General features: G+C 41.5%; 1 protein-coding gene across 1 annotated transcript in view; it reads right to left on the bottom strand.

The window, feature by feature from the left end:
* Positions 1-581: 581 nt before the first annotated feature.
* CARF (calcium responsive transcription factor) overlaps positions 582-20,232 on the bottom strand; it is a 50,274-nt gene continuing 30,623 nt past the window's right edge. The window contains exons 10-15 of the mRNA XM_065413557.1: positions 18,322-18,552; positions 17,652-17,814; positions 14,994-15,069; positions 5,234-5,364; positions 3,494-3,860; positions 582-700 (exon numbers count right to left, since the gene is read on the bottom strand). Coding sequence (XP_065269629.1) covers positions 582-700; positions 3,494-3,860; positions 5,234-5,364; positions 14,994-15,069; positions 17,652-17,814; positions 18,322-18,552 — 1,087 coding nt within the window. The remainder of the gene's footprint in view (positions 701-3,493; positions 3,861-5,233; positions 5,365-14,993; positions 15,070-17,651; positions 17,815-18,321; positions 18,553-20,232) is intronic.

Here is a 20,232-nt window from a genome sequence, read left to right as displayed (position 1 = left end):
CCTGTTCATCACCCAGTTTTATTTTCACCTGGTAATTACACTTTTCCATCACTAACATTCCTATCAGATGCAGTCCACGTTTTTCATGCATCCATTGCCCTTGGCACTTTTAAAGTTCTGCATCTTGATTTCCAAAGACTTTATTTTTCTCTCAAAATGACTGCCATTGTTGATGCATTTAAGGGCAGATCCCGTTGTCTTCGGAGTACCAGGATAGGTGAGGGTTTCAAAGAGATTAGTGAGAGTAGCATTCTGATTCATATTATAAAACTTAGGGATTTAATTTTGGAAGACCTATTGAAATACTGCGCAAAATAGACCATCTGGATAGTATCTGAATTACTCAAAACTTGGAAGAGAAGAAGGAGGAGGTGTTCCACATGGGAACTGAATGACCTGGAATTGGCAGTGAACCGTATCAGCTGTAAATCAAAGCAGCTGTCTGTCAGAACTAGTGTATGGTGCCTATACTGACTGTCACAATGCTATTTTGAAGAATGGCATTGTTTGGAGAATATCCGCCTTCTTTTCCAAGACATTTAGAGTCCTCTGAGTTGCAAATCCTTAATGCCTTCATGGATTTAAATAGTGGCAGAGTTCTGGCAGTCTCTGATTCTATCTGCCTCCACAGACAATGCTTGTTCTCTGGGTTCTTGTTTAACTTGGCCCACACAAATGGTACCCTCTGGATTTTCTTCAACTTTAAAAGCAAAACACAAAACAAAACATTAAGGTCAAAACTCCATCGATAACACTTAGCTCTTAAGAACTGTATACAATTAGAAGCAAAAAATGACTGTAGCTTCGGAAAACATGATGATTTAGGCTAGCACATGGGGCATTTGAGAGATCAGCATTTCAGTAGTTTAACAAAGTCATACACTTGCTGTGTTAAAAGATGAAGCAAGCAGAATTGAATTTGCTGAAATAATAAACTTCTGAAGAAAAATCTGAAATATTTTTATGCACGAAAAAGAATAAATGGACTAGAATCTATAAAGTTACTTTCTCTAAGGAGTTCTTTTTTTTAAACAATATGAGGAGTCCATTCTTCAGGAATGAATCTTAGGTGTCTCTTATAAATATACTGAGCCAAATTCAGACATGATGTAAGTAAGTACTATCCTACTGAAGACGTGGGAGCTGTATGCAAGTACACCAAGACTGAATTTGGTCTGTCCACTTAAATACGCAAACTTGTCTTCTTAAACAAGTACTTTTTGGGAAGAGGGTGTCAATGAACAATTGTAGGTATGAAAGAGACAGATTACAATAGAAAAGTTGTTTTAAATAAGAGTTTAGAACTTCATCCCCAGTACATAGAAATGACCATACTGGACAGAAATGACCACGCTGGACAGGTTACATATTTTCATCAGCCAAGCTACTCTAGTATATAACTACCAGTCAGATAAGAGAGAGAAGCTGGATTGTAAGGAATGATTTTAACTGACTTGTCCTAAATGTGTACCTGGGACCAGTATCTCAGAATCCACAAAGTCCAGCACAAAAAAGTTGATTTGTTCCTGTAAATGATCTCAATTTGGGCCTGCCCAATAGCACTGGACTAATTGGGGAAAATTCTGGATCTAGCTCTAGATTGTCTCCTGGCTTCTCACTCTCCAGGATTCTCCAACAGGATTACTTAAGAAGGCGAAGTATCTGGTGTTGTTTAGAAACATCTCCTCCCGACAATTAATGAGTGGCACTGTTCTGTGTTGAAAGGAGTCCCACACACTTTCCAGGCCAAGAAGGATGGTAACTATGAAGTGATGGGGGTGTACAGCACAAATAAAATGAGGTACCCTCAAGGGATGTGGAGTGGCCTCCAGGAAAATATAAAAGAGCTACATTTTGTTGTTAAATTGTCTCGTTTCTATAACTTTACTCCCCTTTGTTCTTCTTCTGTTTTGTATAAAATATTTCTTTAAAAATTCACACAACTTTGCACCAATATTTTGCTTTTATGTATTTTAGAGAGACAGCACCATCTAGCTTGAAAGGCCACACAGAATGACTGAAGAGACATTTTTGATGACCTCTCTGGAATCCTTATACCAACAATAAAAACAGAATTTTTTGAGGACAACAGTCAAGGTCAATTATAAGAATTTGGAATAGCTTCAAAAACAACATTCCAGTGCAACAGACTGAAAGTCCAGGGCAATTTTAGATACATTTAAACACTGACATTTCTGTTGATTTAAATTAGAAATAGATGATACAATTAGTAAATGTCCCCTTGCATAATTTTGATGTTAATTTCAGTATATTTAATGCTTTCCCTACATTTTGAATTTTCAAAGTATTGCAGGATTTAGTACTGAGAAAACATAAGTGCACTTAAAAAGTTGTCAGTGAGGAAGCTGGAGGGGGCTTGGCAGATGGTTAGGAGAGAGTTGTGGCTTTGGGCACTTGCAAAGATATTGGAGGCAATTTGGGATTGTAGGATAAGCACATTATTAGCTGGATATTCCTGCTAAACTGCTCAGAAGTCACATTTCAGGATTCTCAGACACTGAGAAAAATGGGCCTATTTGCAGTTATCTTTTCTGGCTGTCTGTAGAGTCAGGAAGACAAGACTGCTTCAGTCCCATGTGGTCCACATTTGGACAGTTTATTTCACAGCCATTAGGGCTCAAAACTTTAGGGTTTTTTAAATGAAAGCTTAGATTCTGGAGCACAATTTGTTAGCAGATGATGTGTTCTGTACCAAATTCTATGGCAGAGGTTCACAGAATACAAGCCCATGATGATAAGGGCTTTCAGGGGCTCTCTATTCTATGAAAGGAGAACATTTTTGTTTGGCTTTACTATGATTTTTTTTAATGCATTTTTCTGATAAATGTTTAAAACTCCAAGAAATTATTTAATTTAAAAAGTTGCAACTGATCACCCCTGCACTCCATCAGGAGAAACTGGAAAAAAATGAGACCTCCCAGAAGACGGTTTAAGTCAGTCTTAGAAACTAGCTGGGGGGAAAAAAGGTCACACAACATTTTCAAGTTGCTTATGTTTTGCAGAGTTTAAATGCATTTAAAAAACAACAACCCAGCTCTCCTAACAAAATGTTCTTGTTGAAACTGTTAGTTTACCAAAACATACAGGGCTTTTGTTAAACAAAAATATTTTATTTACCACAAAAACCTGTTTTTAGTAAACTAAAATGTTTTATTTAGTAAAAAGCAGTTTTCAGTAAATGAAAAAAAATGATGAAGTTTGAGTAAAAAGTCATGAAAAATTCCACAAACTGAAATTTTTAGAAGTGCAACAGTTTTTGACACAAACAAGTTTTTAAAAAAGGCCATTTTCAGCAAAAACACTTTCAAAAATTTCAATTAGCTGTTTTAGAAACTAAGTGGGATCTGCTTCTTCAGTTATTCAAAAGAGTATCCTGGTGATGACAGATTCCCCACGGCACCCCAGAACACACGACTAAAAAAATTTATTCTCAATTTGTGCATTTAAATACCGTAGGCAGATTTAAACTTACTAAGAGCTGGATGGTTGTCTACAATCCGTATTGGAATGGTCTGGACGTCTCCCAAAAGAAACTGATGGATCCCTGCCTCCAGGCTTCCTGTATCCTCTACACCTCCAACAGTTACCAGCTGGCCCATAGTGACCAGATTTTGATCTGATATAGGCAGATTTCCAATAGCGGAGGCAGCATTGTTGCTCTGGGTTAGACTGGCACCTGTGTGAAGGTTGTGTCCCTGACTGAGTACTAGAGAGTGGTTGGTTATCACACTCCCTATGGAATCCAGAAGACTTGCAGGGTTGGGAGGAGAATGGTTATTTACTGCTATCAGGGCTGTTGCTCCATCCACAGAGGTGAACGTTGGCTGCAGCTGTAATCCCTGTGAAATAGAAGACAGTAAAGTCAATATCACTGTGTTTCTATATCAATCAATACCAGAGTGTGAAGAGTTTGTGACCCTCAGGGCTCTGAATTGGGGCCCTTGAGGTGACGTGGCAAACAGAAATTTGCATTTGATTATGAATGAAGGCTGGGTTCCCCAATAGTGCTTTTTCCCAGGAGGGGAGTGGGTATGAAGAGCAAAGGAGTCTGTCTCTGAGCAGCTGCTCCTTTAAGAGGAGGGAGCAGGCAGTGAAAGAGCAGAGGACAGGTGCCATGTGGTCTTCATAGGAGGAGGACGGGGGAAAGCAAGCAAAACAGCAGCTACTGCAGGAGAAGGTGGGGTATACAGGACAGAGAGCAGAGGGAAGACGGGCAGTGATAGCAAGGGACCCACAAAAACAGATAGGGGTCAGGAGCAGTTGATTTTAAGGGTGTCATGCTCCTACTGTAATTCCAGGTAGGAGCATCATGGGCCCTCAGTAACTGACTTTAATTGATTTGGGGGGAAGGAGAGAATTGGTTCTGGTCAGGTAAGAGGAAATAAGCCAGAAAAGAGGAATTATTGGGGTGTGGATGTGCCTGAGGAACATGGTTTGGGGAAGGAGGGAAAGATCTGCAGTTCCGAGTTTTTGTGGAGAAAGCAATGGGTTGAGTTCCTGGAGGCTGGTTGGAGTAGGACAAGACTGGGGTTCTTAGAGAAGGAAACCTACAGTTTCTGGGTCTGATTTGGGAGCTGCTTTTTGGTTCTCAATACAGTTTTAGAAGTGAGAAAGAAGGGAAATAAATGGCAGCCTTTAACTGCCATTCCCTCACAATAGTGGCCTTTCCCCATTATAAAATAATATTTTTGGCCCTCAGGAAAACGGTTGGACACCACTAGTGTAAGAGGAGTGGCTTAGGGGTTGGCTCACTGACTGCATCTATCCTAACTCGTCTGTATGACAATCTCTGGATTTAACAGTGCTCACAGGATAGCAGTAGGATCACTTAGACGCCAAGTAAAAGCTAAAATATGTAAAAATACAAGAAAGTTGCCGCAGAGGGGGCTGACAGCTACTTCAGATCTGGCTTCCCTTAGCAAAAATTTGGGGGGGCATGGATCAGTGTTCACGCTGCAATCCCCGCCAGTACCCAGGCCGGGGAAGCTAATGATCCAACTAGTGGACCACATCTGGTGATGAAGCTTGGTCACATGCCACCTGAGGCATGCCTCGCATACTCTAAGAAGAAGAGCAAAAATTAATGTAGCGAGTATATGGGATAGTTAGCGGAGAGGAAGCTTACAGTCCTCAACCTCTCCATCAGGATTCCCAGAACAGCATAGGTTGAAATTCTGGCCATCTTGGTGAAGGTTTTAGAGAACTTGACTACCTGAAGCTGTGCAAATATCTTGGGCTGGAGTGACGAGAGCGAGGACAACAGCTGAGCTGTCTCTGGAGGCAAGTTCTCCCCAGTCTGACTGGATTCCACTTTGGTGATGATTGATTCTCCTGGTGAACTCCCTGCAGCACCACAGAGACCAAATGAACAGAGATTATGACAAAGATTCTCTTAGCTTACGGAGCTCTTAATACCTACCCGAACCTGATGAACAAAAGCTCAAATACATTATATCACAACATTGAAACATATAAAAACATTTACATTTGCATAATAAATAGTCTGCATTTTGTGTAGAAAAACTTAGATGCCAAAGGAAGGAGAACAGGTTGTATGTGAGAAAAAGTAAATACAGGGGTGTATAAAGTTAGAGAGTTTGCATTTTAAAAAGATAGGGAAATTACTAAGGGGAATAAAGCAATTGCTCCCTATCATTCCTGTTATAAATTCATGGGAATCTATAAGCAAAAGAATTTCCATCGAAGCAGCAAGCAAATTGTTTGAACATACATACATCCTAGATAAAGCATAGGGAATAGGAGGAAAGACAAAATTAACTATGAATTACATGGTTCTTCAATAAAGCCGTATGCTAGAAATCCTTTAGGTTTCTTTCCACTGTTCATGGAAGTGGGGTAACTTCAATACAGGTAACTATTTTACAAAGCCCTTTTATATAGAAGCTCTTCTGGTTTCCAGACTATTGTATTTTCCCATGCAAACCCCTATTTTATGGAAGTTTCAGTTGCTCTTGAAACTTTATAAAATCAAGATTTGCCTAAATGGTTTCCCAAAAAATCCTCCATTGGCTCATCATATATTCAGTCCCTGTGAGACCCAAAATATTTGCAATTAATGACTCAAGTCTCAGACAGATATGCAGTTGCGTTGGCCCAGTGTCCTCCTGGTATCTTGCAATTTTACCTTTGAAATCAGCAGGTGATTTTTTTTCAGCAAGAAATCACATAATATATCCAGCAATGTGAGAAGTAGAGAAGTCCTTCAACATACACTGAGTCCCAAACTCTAGCTGCTTATGAAATAATCCCTGATTCTCTTTGAGTACAATTATCTTAATATAGTGCAGTTGGTACAGTAATACTGTGGTTCTTGTTAATACTATATAATTAATCTTTGTGTATCAGAGGGAAGGGCTATTGCCTGATGTCCTATATGATACTATTGCAGCACATGTAAGAATGTTCCAGCTTCCTAGTCAGTGTATTAAATACATCACATGGATCTGTTCTGTAGATGTTTATTAATTCCATATGTATATGGAACATATATCACAACAGATATGAAAGAAAACCAAGGGAACTGATAAAGACCTATAAAGCTAGATAATTACAGGATAGGGGAAAGGCTGAAGGAGACATACATTGAAAGAAATGGATTTCTCCACAGTAAGCAAACAACCCAGTTTTCCCCAGGTTGTTGCTTGATCATTTGAAGGAACACTTCTATACTGGCACAAACTGCAATACAAGAAAAACTTATACACAAAGGAGACTGCTTGGACAGTCAATGTCTTTTACCCTTGCTACTGTTTCAGATACTTGTGCTTGAATAGAAGCTGGTATCTTCAAAGTCCAGCTTCTCTTTTTACACAGTCTTACAGTGAAGTTATCCTGTTTGTGACATCATATTCAGTTTCGGCAGAAATTAATGTGATGTCATAACGCACATGGATATATCTGGGAAGGAGAATGCCAGCTAACTACAGACAACTACAGCAGCACCAGAGGAGATGGGAGAACTGGCTGCTCTGCGAGGAGGAGATTGGCTGCTATCCATCAAGACCAAGAACTGGTATGCTGTACTGGCAACAGCAGGTGAGGAGCAGATCCCCATGGCTGAGGAGGAGTAGCCGTGCACTGCCACCGCACCTACGAGGAGGAGACGTTGCTGGTAGCCAGGGACTCCTTGCTGAGGGAAACAGAGACAGCCATCTGCCAACCTGACATTATGTCCTGAGGGTTATGCTGCCCGCCTGGAGCCCGAGCCTGAGACATTATGGAAAAGATGCCGAAGCTCATCCGACCCTCTGATCCCTATCCTTTAATGCTCATCCATGTGGCCACTAATGATACTGCCAGGTCTGACCCTGAGCAGATCAGCTGTGTGCCTACAGGGCTCTGGGAGCGAGGGTGATGGGGTCAGAGGCACAGGTTGTGTTCTTATCTATCCTTCCAGTTGAGGGTTAGTGCCCAGGCAGGGACACATGCATCCTGTAGATGAACGCGTGGCTGCGCAGATGGTGTTGATGGGAGGGCTTCGGCTTTTTTGACCATGGCATGCTATTCCAGGAAGAAGGTCTGCTGGGAAGAGATGGGGTCCCCCTGACCAAGAAGGGGAAGAGCATCTTCGTGCACTGACTTGCCAACCTAGTGAGGAGGGCTTTAAACTAGCTTTAATGACAGCAGGTGACAAAAGCTCAGGTAATTATTAAAAAAAGTGACCTTAACAGATGGTCAGATGTTGAGGGGAGGACGTGGAAAATTACAAAAGGGTCAAAGGAGTAATAAGAAGGAAATCAGGGGGGAATCTGATCAACATTTTAGATGTCTATACACAAATAAAAGGAGTATGGGCAATAAACAGGAAGAGCTGGAAGTATTAGTACATAAGCTAAATTATTATTTAATTGGCATCACAGAGACTTGGTGGGATAATGACTGGAATATTGGTATAGAGGGGCATAGCTAGTTCAGAAAGGACAGGTAGGGGGGAAAAGGGAGGATGGGTTGCACTGTACATAAAGGATGCATACACTTGTTCTAAGGTCCAGAAGGAGGTTGGAGACAGACCAGTTGAGAGTCTTTGGGTAAAGATAAAAGGGTTAAAAAATAGGGATGATGTCATGGTGGGGGTCTACTAGAGACTACCAAATCAGGAAGAGGAGGTGGACGAGGCATTTCTCAGACAAATAACAGTAATAGCCAAATCACAGGACCAGGTAGTAATGGGAGACTAACTACCCAGATATCTGTTGGGAAAGTAATACAGCAAAACACAAAATTTCCAATGAATTCTTGGAATGTATCAGGGACTATTTTTTGTTCCAGAAAGTGGATGAAGAAATTGGAAAACAGCTATTTTAAACTGTCATTTAGGGCAGCTGCGGGGTCCCCCCCACCAGGTTGGGGGCTGGGAGCTGAGAGGGTGGGGCTGGCTGGGAACTCCAGCCCCAGAGCAGAAAATGTCATGGAGGTCAATTGAAGTCACGGATTCCGTGACTTCCGTGACGTAATTGTAGCCTTACTAATAACTGCTGACATCAAGAAAGCTGAGGTGCTTAATGCCTATTTTGCTTCAGTCTTCACTAAAAAGGTGACCACCAGATACTCTACACAATTAATATTAACAAGCAGGGGGAAGGAATGCAAGCCAAAATAGGAAAAGTACAGGTTAAAGATTATTTAGATAAATTAGATGTATTCAAGTCATCAGGGCCTGATGAAATTCATCCTAGAGTACTTAAGGAACTAACTGAAGCAATCTTGGAGCCATTAGCAATTATCTTGGAGAACTTCTGGAGGACAGGAGAGGTCCCAGAAGACTGAAGAAGGGCAAACATAGTACCTATTTTTTAAAGGGGGAACAAGAGGAAATGAGAATTATAGACCAGTCAGCCTAACTTCAATACCTGGAAAGATACTGGAGCAAATTATTAAACAATCAATCAATTTGTGAGCACTTGGAGGATAGTAGGGTTATAAGGAATAGTCAGCATAGATCTGTCAAAAACAAATCAGGCCAACCAATTTAATTTCCTTCTTTGATAGGATTACTTACTTAATGGATGGGGGGAGCAGTAAACATGATATACCTTAATTTTGACACAGTTCTGCATGACATTCTCATACGCAAACTAGGGAAATGTGATCTAGATGAAATTACTATAAAGTAGATGCACAAATGGTTGAAAGAACATACTCAAAGAGCAGTTATCAATGGTTTGGTGTCAAATTGGGAGGGCATATCTAGTGGGGTCCTGCAAGGGGTCAGTCCTGGGTCCAGTACTATTCAATATTTTCATTAATGACTTGGATAATAGAGTAGAGAATATGCTGATAAAAATCTGCAGATGCCTCCAGGCTGGCAGGGATTGCAAGCACTTTGGAGAACAGGTTTAAAATTCAAAATGACCTTGACGAATTAAGAGAATTGGTCTGAATTCAAGAAGATAAAATTTGATAAAGACGAATGCAAAGTACTTCACTTAGGAAGGAAAAATCAAATGCAGAATAATAACAATAAAGGATCTGGGGGTTACAGTGGACCACAAATTGAATGAGTTGAATGAGTCATCAACGTGCTGCAGCTGCAAAAAAAGCGAATCTGATTCTGGGGTGTAATAACAGGAGTGTTGTATGTATGATACTGGAGGTAATTGTCTCACTTTACTTGGCACTGGTGAGGCCCCAGCTGGAGTACTGTATCCAATTCTGGGCACTACAATTTAGGACAGATGTGGACAAGTTGGAAAGAGTCCAGAGGAGAGCAACAAAAATGATAAAAGGTTTAGAAAACCTGATCTATGAGGAAAGGTTAACAAAATGGGGCATGTTTAGTCTTGAGAAAAGAAGACTGAGAGGGAACCTGAGAACAGTTTTCAAATATGCTAAAGGTTGTTAGAAAGAGGATGGTGATCAATTGTTCTCCATGTCCACTGAAGGTAGGACAAGAAGTAATGAGCTTAATCTTCAGCAAGGGAGATTTAGGTTAGATATAAGGAAAATCTTTCTAACTATAAGGATAGTTAAGCTCTGGAATAGGCTTCCATGGGAGGTTGTGGTTGCCATCACAGGAGGTTTTTAAAAATAAGCTGGACAAACACCTGTCAGGGATGGTCTAAGTTTACTTGGTCCTGCCACAGCACAGGGGGCCGGACTTGATTATTTCTCAAGGTCCCTTCCAGCCAAACATTTCTATGATTAACACATCCTTACAGGATCAAATAGAAGATAAAACAGGCTGGAAAGACGACCATCTAACTATACCCAATGGAGCCATGCATTCAGTTTCTGCAGAAATCTCTCTGAATTCAGGTAGAATAGAGTATCTCACTGGATGCTTACATACTTAATAGGCTCATTTGTCTTGGGGAGCCATCTGTGGAGCCAAAATAAAACAAGATTTGATTTTCCTTCATTACTGCCAGCATCCAGGAACCAAATACTATAAGCCCACCCATTCTCACATTATTGAGAACCACTTCTAAATGGCTTCTGGAGGTACAAATACCCGGTGTGTTCATCCAAAATACACAAATACCTCCAGCCACTACTTGTTTTGAGGATAAAGGTGAATGCTATGAATCAGGTGGTTCTGTAAGATCCCCCTTTCTCTAACGTGCGAGCCTTCCTCAAAAAAGGGACACTATTCAAATTATGAAGCCTAAAAATTGACCTCCGGTATTCTGACAGTTGCCCATACTGAAATCCTTACCTTAAGAGTTCCAAGCATAAGGGGTGTTTTTCAGTTCAAAGTGATCCATTGCAGCAGCAGCTAAAATAGAAGTTAAAAACAAAGGCCCAGCTTAGTGTGCAACTCACTGTAAATACACTGGTGTGCATAGAACTTCGCATCATGAATCAGGTGCACCAGGTTATTTATGAAGATTCACACATCAAGCCAAACATTTGTTTTTGTATTTTTCCTGCTACAACAAGGGTAAGAATCAGTTTTGTGCGTGTGTGTGTGTAGTGTGGGGCAAGAGCTACATGCCAGGAATCCTTCAGGCAAGAATTGCAACATAGGATAACTGTTTGTGTGGGTAAATCTTTAAGCATAACATTAATAGTGCCCCTTTAATATGCTACAATAGAGTCCTCTATACAATATTCCTAACAGGACTATGATGCCTTGTCCCAAGGAGACAAAGATACAAGATAGCCAACTTGATTAGCGCTATTGAAGTTAACTAAACCACAGATCTCTATGGTGTTATTTAAACATCTTGCAAGAAGACAATCTTTCACATGGCTGCTATTGCTCCCTTACTAAAACTGCCAGTTTTTTTCAAGAGGTTCATCTCAATCATGCTGGAAGGGCATAACGAGTGGGGTCCCACAGGGATCAGTTCTGGGTCTGGTTCCATTCAATATCTTCATCAATGATTTAGATAATGGCATAGAGAGTACACTTATAAAGTTTGCGGACGATACCAAGCTGGAAGGGGTTGCAAATGCTTTGGAAGATAAATTCAATTAAAATTCAAAATGATCTGGACAAACTGGAGAAATGGTTTAAGTAAATAGGATGAAATTCAATAAGGACAAATGCAAAGTACTCCACTTAGGAAGGAACAATCAGTTGCATACATACGAAATGGGAAATGACTGCCTAGATAAGAGTACTGCGGAAAGGGATCTGGGGGCCATAGTTGATCACAAGCTAAATATGAGTCAACAGTGTAATGCGATTGCAAAAAAAAAAAAACCCAGCAAACATAATTCTGGGATGTATTAGCAGGAGTATTGTAAGCAAGACACGAGAAGTAATTCTTCTACTCTACTCTGCGCTGATTAGGCCTCAACTGGAGTATTGTGTCCAGTTCTGGGCGCCACATTTCAGAAAAGATGTGGACAAATTGGAGAAAGTCCAGAGACGAGCAACAAAAATGATTAAAGGTCTAGAAAACATGACCTATGAGGGAAGATTGAAAAAATTGGGTTTGTTTAGTCTGGAGAAGAGAAGACTGAGACGGGACATGATAACAGTTTTCAAGTACATAAAAGGTTGTTACAAGGAGGAGGGGGAAAAATTGTTCTTCTTAACCTCTGAGGATAGGACAAGATAGGAATCAATTATGAAATTATGAGGAGAGGAAAGTGATCAGGAACAGTCAGCATGGATTCACCAAGGGGAAGTCGTGCCTGACTAACCTAATTGCCTTCTATGATGAGATAACTGGCTCTGTGGATGAGGGGAAAGCAGTGGATGTGTTATTCCTTGACTTTAGCAAAGCTTTTGATACGGTCTCCCACAGTATTCTTGCCGCCAAGTTAAAGAAGTATGGGCTGGATGAATGGACTGTAAGGTGGATAGAAAGCTGGCTAGATCGTCGGGCTCAACGGGTAGTGATCAATGGCTCCATGTCTAGTTGGCAGCCGGTTTCAAGCGGAGTGCCCCAAGGGTCGGTCCTGGGGCCGGTTTTGTTTAATATCTTTATTAATGATCTGGAGGATGGTGTGGACTGCACTCTCAGCAAGTTTGCAGATGACACTAAACTGGGAGGCGTGGTAGATACACTAGAAGGTAGGGATCGGATACAGAGGGACCTAGACAAATTAGAGGATTGGGCCAAAAAAAAACCTGATGAGGTTCAACAAGGATAAGTGCAGAGTCCTGCACTTAGGACGGAAGAATCCCATGCACTGCTACAGACTAGGGACCGAATGGCTAGGTAGCAGTTCTGCAGAAAAGGACTTAGGGGTTACAGTGGACGAGAAGCTGGATATGAGTCAACAGTGTGCTCTTGTTGCCAAGAAGGCTAACGGCATTTTGGGCTGTATAAGTAGGGGCATTGCCAGCAGATCGAGGAACGTGATCGTTCCCCTTTATTCAACATTGGTGAGGCCTCATCTGGAATACTGTGTCCAGTTTTGGGCCCCACACTACAAGAAGGATGTGGAAAAATTGGAAAGAGTCCAGCGGAGGGCAACAAAAATGATTAGGGGTCTGGAGCACATGACTTATGAGGAGAGGCTGAGGGAACTGGGATTGTTTAGTCTCCAGAAGAGAAGAATGAGGGGGGATTTGATAGCTGCTTTCAACTACCTGAAGGGGGGTTCCAAAGAGGATGGAACTCGCCTGTTCTCAGTGGTGGCAGATGACAGAACAAGGAGCAATGGTCTCAAGTTGCAGTGGAGGAGGACTAGGTTGGATATTAGGAAACACTATTTCACTAGGAGGGTGGTGAAGCACTGGAATGCGTTACCTAGGGAGGTGGTGGAATCTCCTTCCTTGGAGGTTTTTAAGGCCCGGCTTGACAAAGCCCTGGCTGGGATGATTTACTTGGGAATTGGTCCTGCTTTGAGCAGGGGGTTGGACTAGATGACCTCCTGAGGTCCCTTCCAACCCTGATATTCTATGATTCTATGATAAGAAGCAATGGGCTTAAATTGCAGCAAGGGCAGTTTAGGTTGGACATTAGGAAAAACTTCCTAACTGTCAGAGTGGTTAAGCACTGTAAGAAATTGCCTAGGGAGATTGTGGAATCTCTATCATTGGGGATTTTTAAGAGCAGGTTGGACAAACACCTGTCAGGGATGGTCTAGATAATACTTAGTCCTGCCACGAGTGCAAGGAACTGGACTAGATGACCTCTCAAGAGCTCTTCCAGTTCTATGATTCTATGTTAAACAAGAACAGGAGAAAGAGAGCAGGGAAGGATTTTTTCTGTGTCACATGTTTACCCAATGGGAGTGTCAAAGTCAGATTCAGGACTCTCAATTTGTCAGACCACTCTGTTTATTAGCAAAGCGCTCTGCTAATACACCCAGATAATGTGAGCACCATGCAAGACTCAAACTATCTTATTTATACAGATAAAAGGGCGCGAACTTAACAAGATAACAAAAGGAAGCAGAACTGATAAGTTTACCTGGGGCTAGACATACATATCTTATTTCCTTACTAATTATTACCGATCTCCTGTTAATGTCCCACCATTAGCTTAAGTGGACCCATTGTTTCATACCTTAATGTTTCTCTTCCTGACAACTATATTTCAACATTCCTTATTCCTGCTTAAAGGAACATACAGCATTTCTTTAATCCATTCTATTTTTACAATATAATTCATTCTACTTTCACAGAGGAACTGTCTAGATCAAGTATTCCTGAAACAGAGATTATTATTTGCTGCATTAAAAGTGTGTGTGTGTGTGTCTCTATGTGTGTGTGTGTGTAAATAATTTGTTTTAGATTTCCTAATGAGGACCCTGATCCAGCAAAAGCACTTAAGCCAATGCATAGCTTAAGGCATGTGAGTAGTCAGTAGGTCTAAATCACAAGCTTTAGAATTTTGTTTTACTATATATGTTTTAATCTGAAATAATAATAATAGTAGAATCCCATTTATGGCAAAGACACGATAGTCCAATGAACCTTTCCCAACAACAGATTTTGGAGCAGAATCCATTTTGACAAGGCAACTTCCTTCAGAAATCCATATTCTGGCTTTTCTTTGCTTCCTTGTTAAGTGGTATATTAATTGCTGTGAAGAGATACTGCCCTCACCTTATGCATTCACCAAGAAAAATGATACTTCACAGGAATATCACTGAAGAAAGAGTGTAAGAAATGTGTCTCACTGCCTGGTTGTCAGATAAAAATCTGTATTTTTACAATAAAAAAGTTAAAATGAATAACATCTCCTTCTGCACCATTCCACTGAGCAAACGCTAGAAGATTCTCTACACAGATGTTCTAAGGGTCTGAGCATTTCCTCCCAACCCAAATTGTTCTGCTCTTCAGTATGCGTTAAAAGATGTTGTAAAAGACAAAGTCTACAGTTTTCAATCACTGCTATCTGCCATATCAGGAATTGTAACAAGTTCCACAGACATGTGGTAAAGGGTGTGTGTGGGGGGAAAATGAGAATGGTCACTTCTTGTTGTGTTCAAATAAGGGAAGATAATGGCAAGATCTCTAAAAATCAGGGAGGAGATCTGTACTTTCGTAACGCATGTGACAAAAACAAAAATTGAACACAAGTAAGATATCGATATGCTCCTACCCTCTGTAGGTGGTGAGGCAAATGTAACAGTCACTGTTTCTGTGAGAACATTCCCACCGTCTGTGGTCCACTGGAGCTGAAAGGAAAAAGACCTCAGTTCTCAGAAATGGAAAGGGTGCTGAGCAGGATTCCCTACAATCCTGGTACAGACTCGAACTACAGTGAAAATCAGTGTCAAAACATCTTCTTTCTGTAAGTGAGTGCTTTCTGAGTTTTGGGGTTACTTCTTAAAACTATTAAAGGTGAAGCACTGTGCTTTTAAAAGGATTCTAAACCACTTTCTGTCTGGTAGGTTAAATCCTCCTCAGAATGGGGTTAGACTTTAAAACTAAAAATAGATATATTTTAAACACAAACTATTTGAAAATAATTTTCTCTATCATTTACAGGCTGGAAATTGAACTCAAGGTTCTGCATGTACCCTGCAAAAAGCAGACAACATCAGAAACTCCTAAGAAGGGTAAAGGAATTCTGTGCCCTGCCCTGCTTTAGGTGGGATCACCAGCTATCGCAGGAGAACCTGTCTTGGCAGATATTAAAAAACCAAACAAACTTTTCAGCTTTTGTGTAAAGTACATTTGTGAATTAAGCTCTTAAATACAGTATGTTTTTACCTATTTTTTTAAACCAAACATTTCAATTCACCTTGAAATGTTATGAAATTAAAGCGCCACCAGATCAGCGATACACAATCTGAGGCTCTTGAAACCTCACTTAGCCCTGCATGCGTTGGCTTGGAGTGAGGCATCACCCGGTGGCTGTCTGGGTCCGAGTCAGTCAAAGACCCAGTGGGAGTCACCAAATCTTGATACCACTTTCTCTACAACATACCAAAAATAAATAAATAAATAATCCATCCATCCATCCATCCATCCCTCATCATCGATAGTTCACTCTCACCTGGACTGCTGCAACCTCATCCTCTCGTCTCCTCATCTCACACCCATTCAGTCCATTCCTAATGCAATAGACAATATTTTCATCCTCACTCACCACCCAGACCACATTACTCCACTCTTCAAATACCTCTACTGGCTTCATCCAGTTTAGGATTCAAATTGCTGTCTTCAAGGTTATGCACCTGCCTTCATCTCACCTCTTATTTATTACTATGTCCCACCATAAGGGATGCCAGTCCCTTACTTTCCTTCTTCCCTCCCTGCCTTCTTCCATGCCATCCCATACACGTGAAACAGACTTCCAGTACCAGCATGCAAAGCATCCATCCTTCTTCTCTTATAAGGCCTACAAATGCTAACCTCTGTCAATATAACATCCTCACCAACCCAGGTCTTCCAGTGCACGTCACTTTTCTATGTCTCTCAAAGTGTTTTTGTCTGATCTTTGGTTCTTTAATGTTAACCTTTAGGCTAAATATTAACCATACAATTTACAGGACCAAATGCACTTCGGGGTGGTGGAGGAGGGCCTGTCTATCACTGCAGCCTATATCAAGCAGCATAAAATCTTGTCCACATTACACTCTGGCAGAGCTGAGTTTGCCAGTTCCTTGGCGATTCCTTCATAGCTAATAAAAAATCCTGTCTTACAATTGGAGAAATCCTTGTCAATGCTTGCCCAAAAGTACTCCCTATATGAGAAGAAAATTAAGGGGCAACATACATTGGGGTACTGTGCATTTGTAAAGATTTATATTTTGTATTTGCTGTTAGACACATTTACTACATAGTAGAGTAATAATATTTAGCGTTAATATAGCACTATACACATTCAAAACATTGTACAGACATTGACTAGACCACGTGAGGTAGACAGGTAAGTTTCATCCCCATTTTACAGATAGGGAAAGCGAGAGAGACTTGTGAAGTGACTTCCCCAAGACAACACAGTGGTAGAGCCAGGATTGAAACTCAGGACCTTTGAACGCTTTCTTCAACCACACTGCCTTAAATTCATGTTCTCATTATATACCTCAGTACTGCATAAAGTATCAACTGTTAGCAACATTTCATTGAGAATATACACCTCTACGCCGATATAACACGGTCCTCGGGAGCCAAAAAATCTCACCGCCTTATAGGTGAGACCGCGTTATATCGGGTTCGGTATGGTATGGCAAGAGCCGGTACGCCGTGCCGGATTGGACCGGCTTCCCCGGCGGTGATTTAAAGGGCCCGGTGCTCCAGCCACTGCGGGGAGTCCCGGGCCCTTTAAATCACCGCCGGAGCTCTGGCAGCGGGGCTCAGATGGGGATTTAAAGGGCCTGGGGCTCCCCACAGCGGCCAGAGCCTCTGGCCCTTTAAATCACCGCCAGAACCCGGCTGCCGGAGCCCCGGGCAGTGATTTAAAGGGCCCTGGGTGCCACACGAATTCGGATATAACATGGTAAAGCAGCGGGGCTCGGGTGGCGCTTTAAAGGGCCCGGGGCTCCCCGCTGCTTTACCGCGTTATATCCGAATTCGTGTTATATCGGGTCGCATTCTATCTGGGTAGAGGTGCATGCTTAAAAAGGCCTAAATTTAATCTATCCTTACTCAGACAAAACTTCCTTTGAAAATTAAACTAGTGGGAATACAAAGTCAGCGGGAGCTTTGGCTGAATAAGGGCCAAGTAGTAAAATTTAAGTAAAGTCTTCAGGATTCATCTCAGAGATTCAGAAAGAAAGAAGGAGAAGAAAGCGTGAAGCTCCAATAATACCGTTGCTGGGATGCTTTCTGAGTTATACACCATCTCCCCGTTTCCCAAGGACTTCTGCACCTCATGGATGTGGTTCTTGATGTCATTCACAGTTGGGAAGAAGGACAAGTTATGCCTCTCTGGTACTTCCTCAGGCTTGAATAATTCTCGCTCCACAAACTTTCTGTCAAGTATTGGAAAGGGGAAGGGGGAAAAAGGGTGTTGTCAAAAGTTAAAACACACTTACAATATTAGGAGATGTTTCTCCTTCTTCTGCAGCCACCTCTGTCTCTGCCCTCAAATATGTTCCAAACATGTTAAAAATTACAAGACAAGAATAAGTTAGTAGATCCCATGACCTGGCTCTTCTCCTCAGGTATCCTGAGGAGAATTTTACAGAGCTAGCTCAATAAAATGTACATTTCCAACACTAAGAAGAAAAGCAGCCCTAGATGGTGATCTGGTATGAGGCATGTGAGGAGCTGAAATACTAGGTAGTTATATCTAAGGTAAAGTACAATAAAAAAAACTGAGATGCTAATGCCATATGTGGGGATAAATTCAGCTAATGCTATATGTGGGGATAGATTCGTGAAAGAATCAGCATTGCCACATAGCTTCAAGTCAGATTAACTGAATGTATAGTTGATATGGAAAGAAGGCAGTATAGTTAGAGTAGATTATGCTATACCTTAGTTGTTTCCTCACTGCATAGACTTGCTCTATTCCCTGAGACACCAGTTCTCGGATTTTATCCGCTACTTGTGGGTGAAGTCGGGAGGGCAAAGTACAGTTCTCATCTCTCACTGCATCTTCCTCTTCCTCAGGAGACGATATGGGGAAAGCGGACGGTGAAGGAGGGAGGCAGGTCTCCATTTCGTGATACTGGTGGGCCTGCTGGGTGGGTAATTGCACATACCATCTGACGAGAAGGAGCGTTTCCAGGTACAATTCCAAAGCAAAGACAGTAAAACAAAATCATTTATTTAAATCCTTCCCCAGGAAGGGAACAATGCTATTGAATGAAGACCCTCTAATCAGACTATCAACAAGACTTGTATATATACGCAACTAACAGCATTCATTACTAGCACACACAGCTTTCTCCCACCCCCACATAGGGACAGCGACTATGTCTGCCTTGTACTGCATCAAACACATAGTTAATACTTCAAGTAACAACCAGTTTTTACATAATTTTGAGTACAAACCTAAAACAAAACACTCCCAGAGATTACTCTTTTCTTTCAATCTGTGCCCCAAAGCTTCCATAAAAGAGTACAATACTGCAGTACAGGATTTTTGGCTTGAGATCTGAAGGGAATATTCATTGAGCCATCCCTCTCACTGAATCTCTGCACTGCACCGAGTGTACCATCCGTACAGCTAAGCACTAGATAGGACTCCTTTCATGTCAATGATCCTCTTAATTGACAAGAAAGGTGGCTATTAATCTAGATGAGGTATTCTTCCTCTCCCACTCCCCCAGCTCCACATATTGTTCTGTAGCACTCCCCAGTCCTGATGGCTCAGTGATGGAGAGAATCAACAAGGAATCAAACACAGCTCTCCCAAATGGCAATGCAGACATGCAGAGGGTGCTGAATCAATCCATATGGGAGACATCTTAATCAATGCTTTGACACCACATGTTTTCTGACCAATATGTAGATGAAATACATAAATATAGTTGCTCTGATGGACAGTATATCCCAAACATGGAGGGTCCATCTATGCCTTTCTTTTTGAAAGAGTGTGGGACAGATTACGAGTGTGGTATAATCATTAGAGAAAGACTGGACAGCAGCACACTGCAAGGGTTATGCAACTGACTTGCTTTGTAGCTTTGAGCAAATGATTGAACCTCACTATGCCTCAGTCTCCTAGTCTGAAAACTGGGATTAATAATAATAGTTAGTTACTTTGCAGGGATGCATGAGGCTTAATCGTGACGTCCTTTCAGATCCTCAGATGAAAGACATTGCACAGAAACATTGTTATTCCACTTTTTGTTTTTCTATTTAATACTTTTAGGTATTGCATGTAAACAAAAAATAATGTTCAGATAATACTAATTTACACAGACAGACAAATATTCAGACTCACTACCCTTGGCTCACTCCATTTTGCCTAAGCATTACAAGCAAATATGGGGCTTAATTCATCTCTGCAAGCAGAGGGGGCGTTAAGCACTCCCTTCAGCCCATGGAGAGAGCTGCACCTCAGAGCGAATTCATCCCTTAGAAAGGGTAGACGGTGGTACTGCTGCCACCCTTTGCCAAAGGGAACTGCTTTCATTTGCAGTTAGGGCTTCAACAGGGCTATACAGACAGAACCTGCCAAGGAGATGTGCCGATTCAGCACATCTTTTGGGTTATCTAGCCTTGCTTTCTCCCTGGAAAATACCAGTCTGTTCCAGGTCCCCTAATGGAGTATAACTTTATAAAACATCCTCACCCTATGACTCTTCCTAGGCAGACATTCTGCCATTGCATGACTGCAACCTGGATTTTGCTGGCAGAGGTGAATCAAATGCAGAAGATCAAACCCTTTAGGTAGATCCCAGCTACACTTACCCATTAATGAGCCTTCATGTTTACAG

This window comes from Emys orbicularis, chromosome 11 (assembly GCF_028017835.1).
Source record: "Emys orbicularis isolate rEmyOrb1 chromosome 11, rEmyOrb1.hap1, whole genome shotgun sequence".
Taxonomy (NCBI): domain Eukaryota; kingdom Metazoa; phylum Chordata; order Testudines; family Emydidae; genus Emys; species Emys orbicularis.
This window is presented reverse-complemented; position numbering and strand designations above follow the sequence as displayed.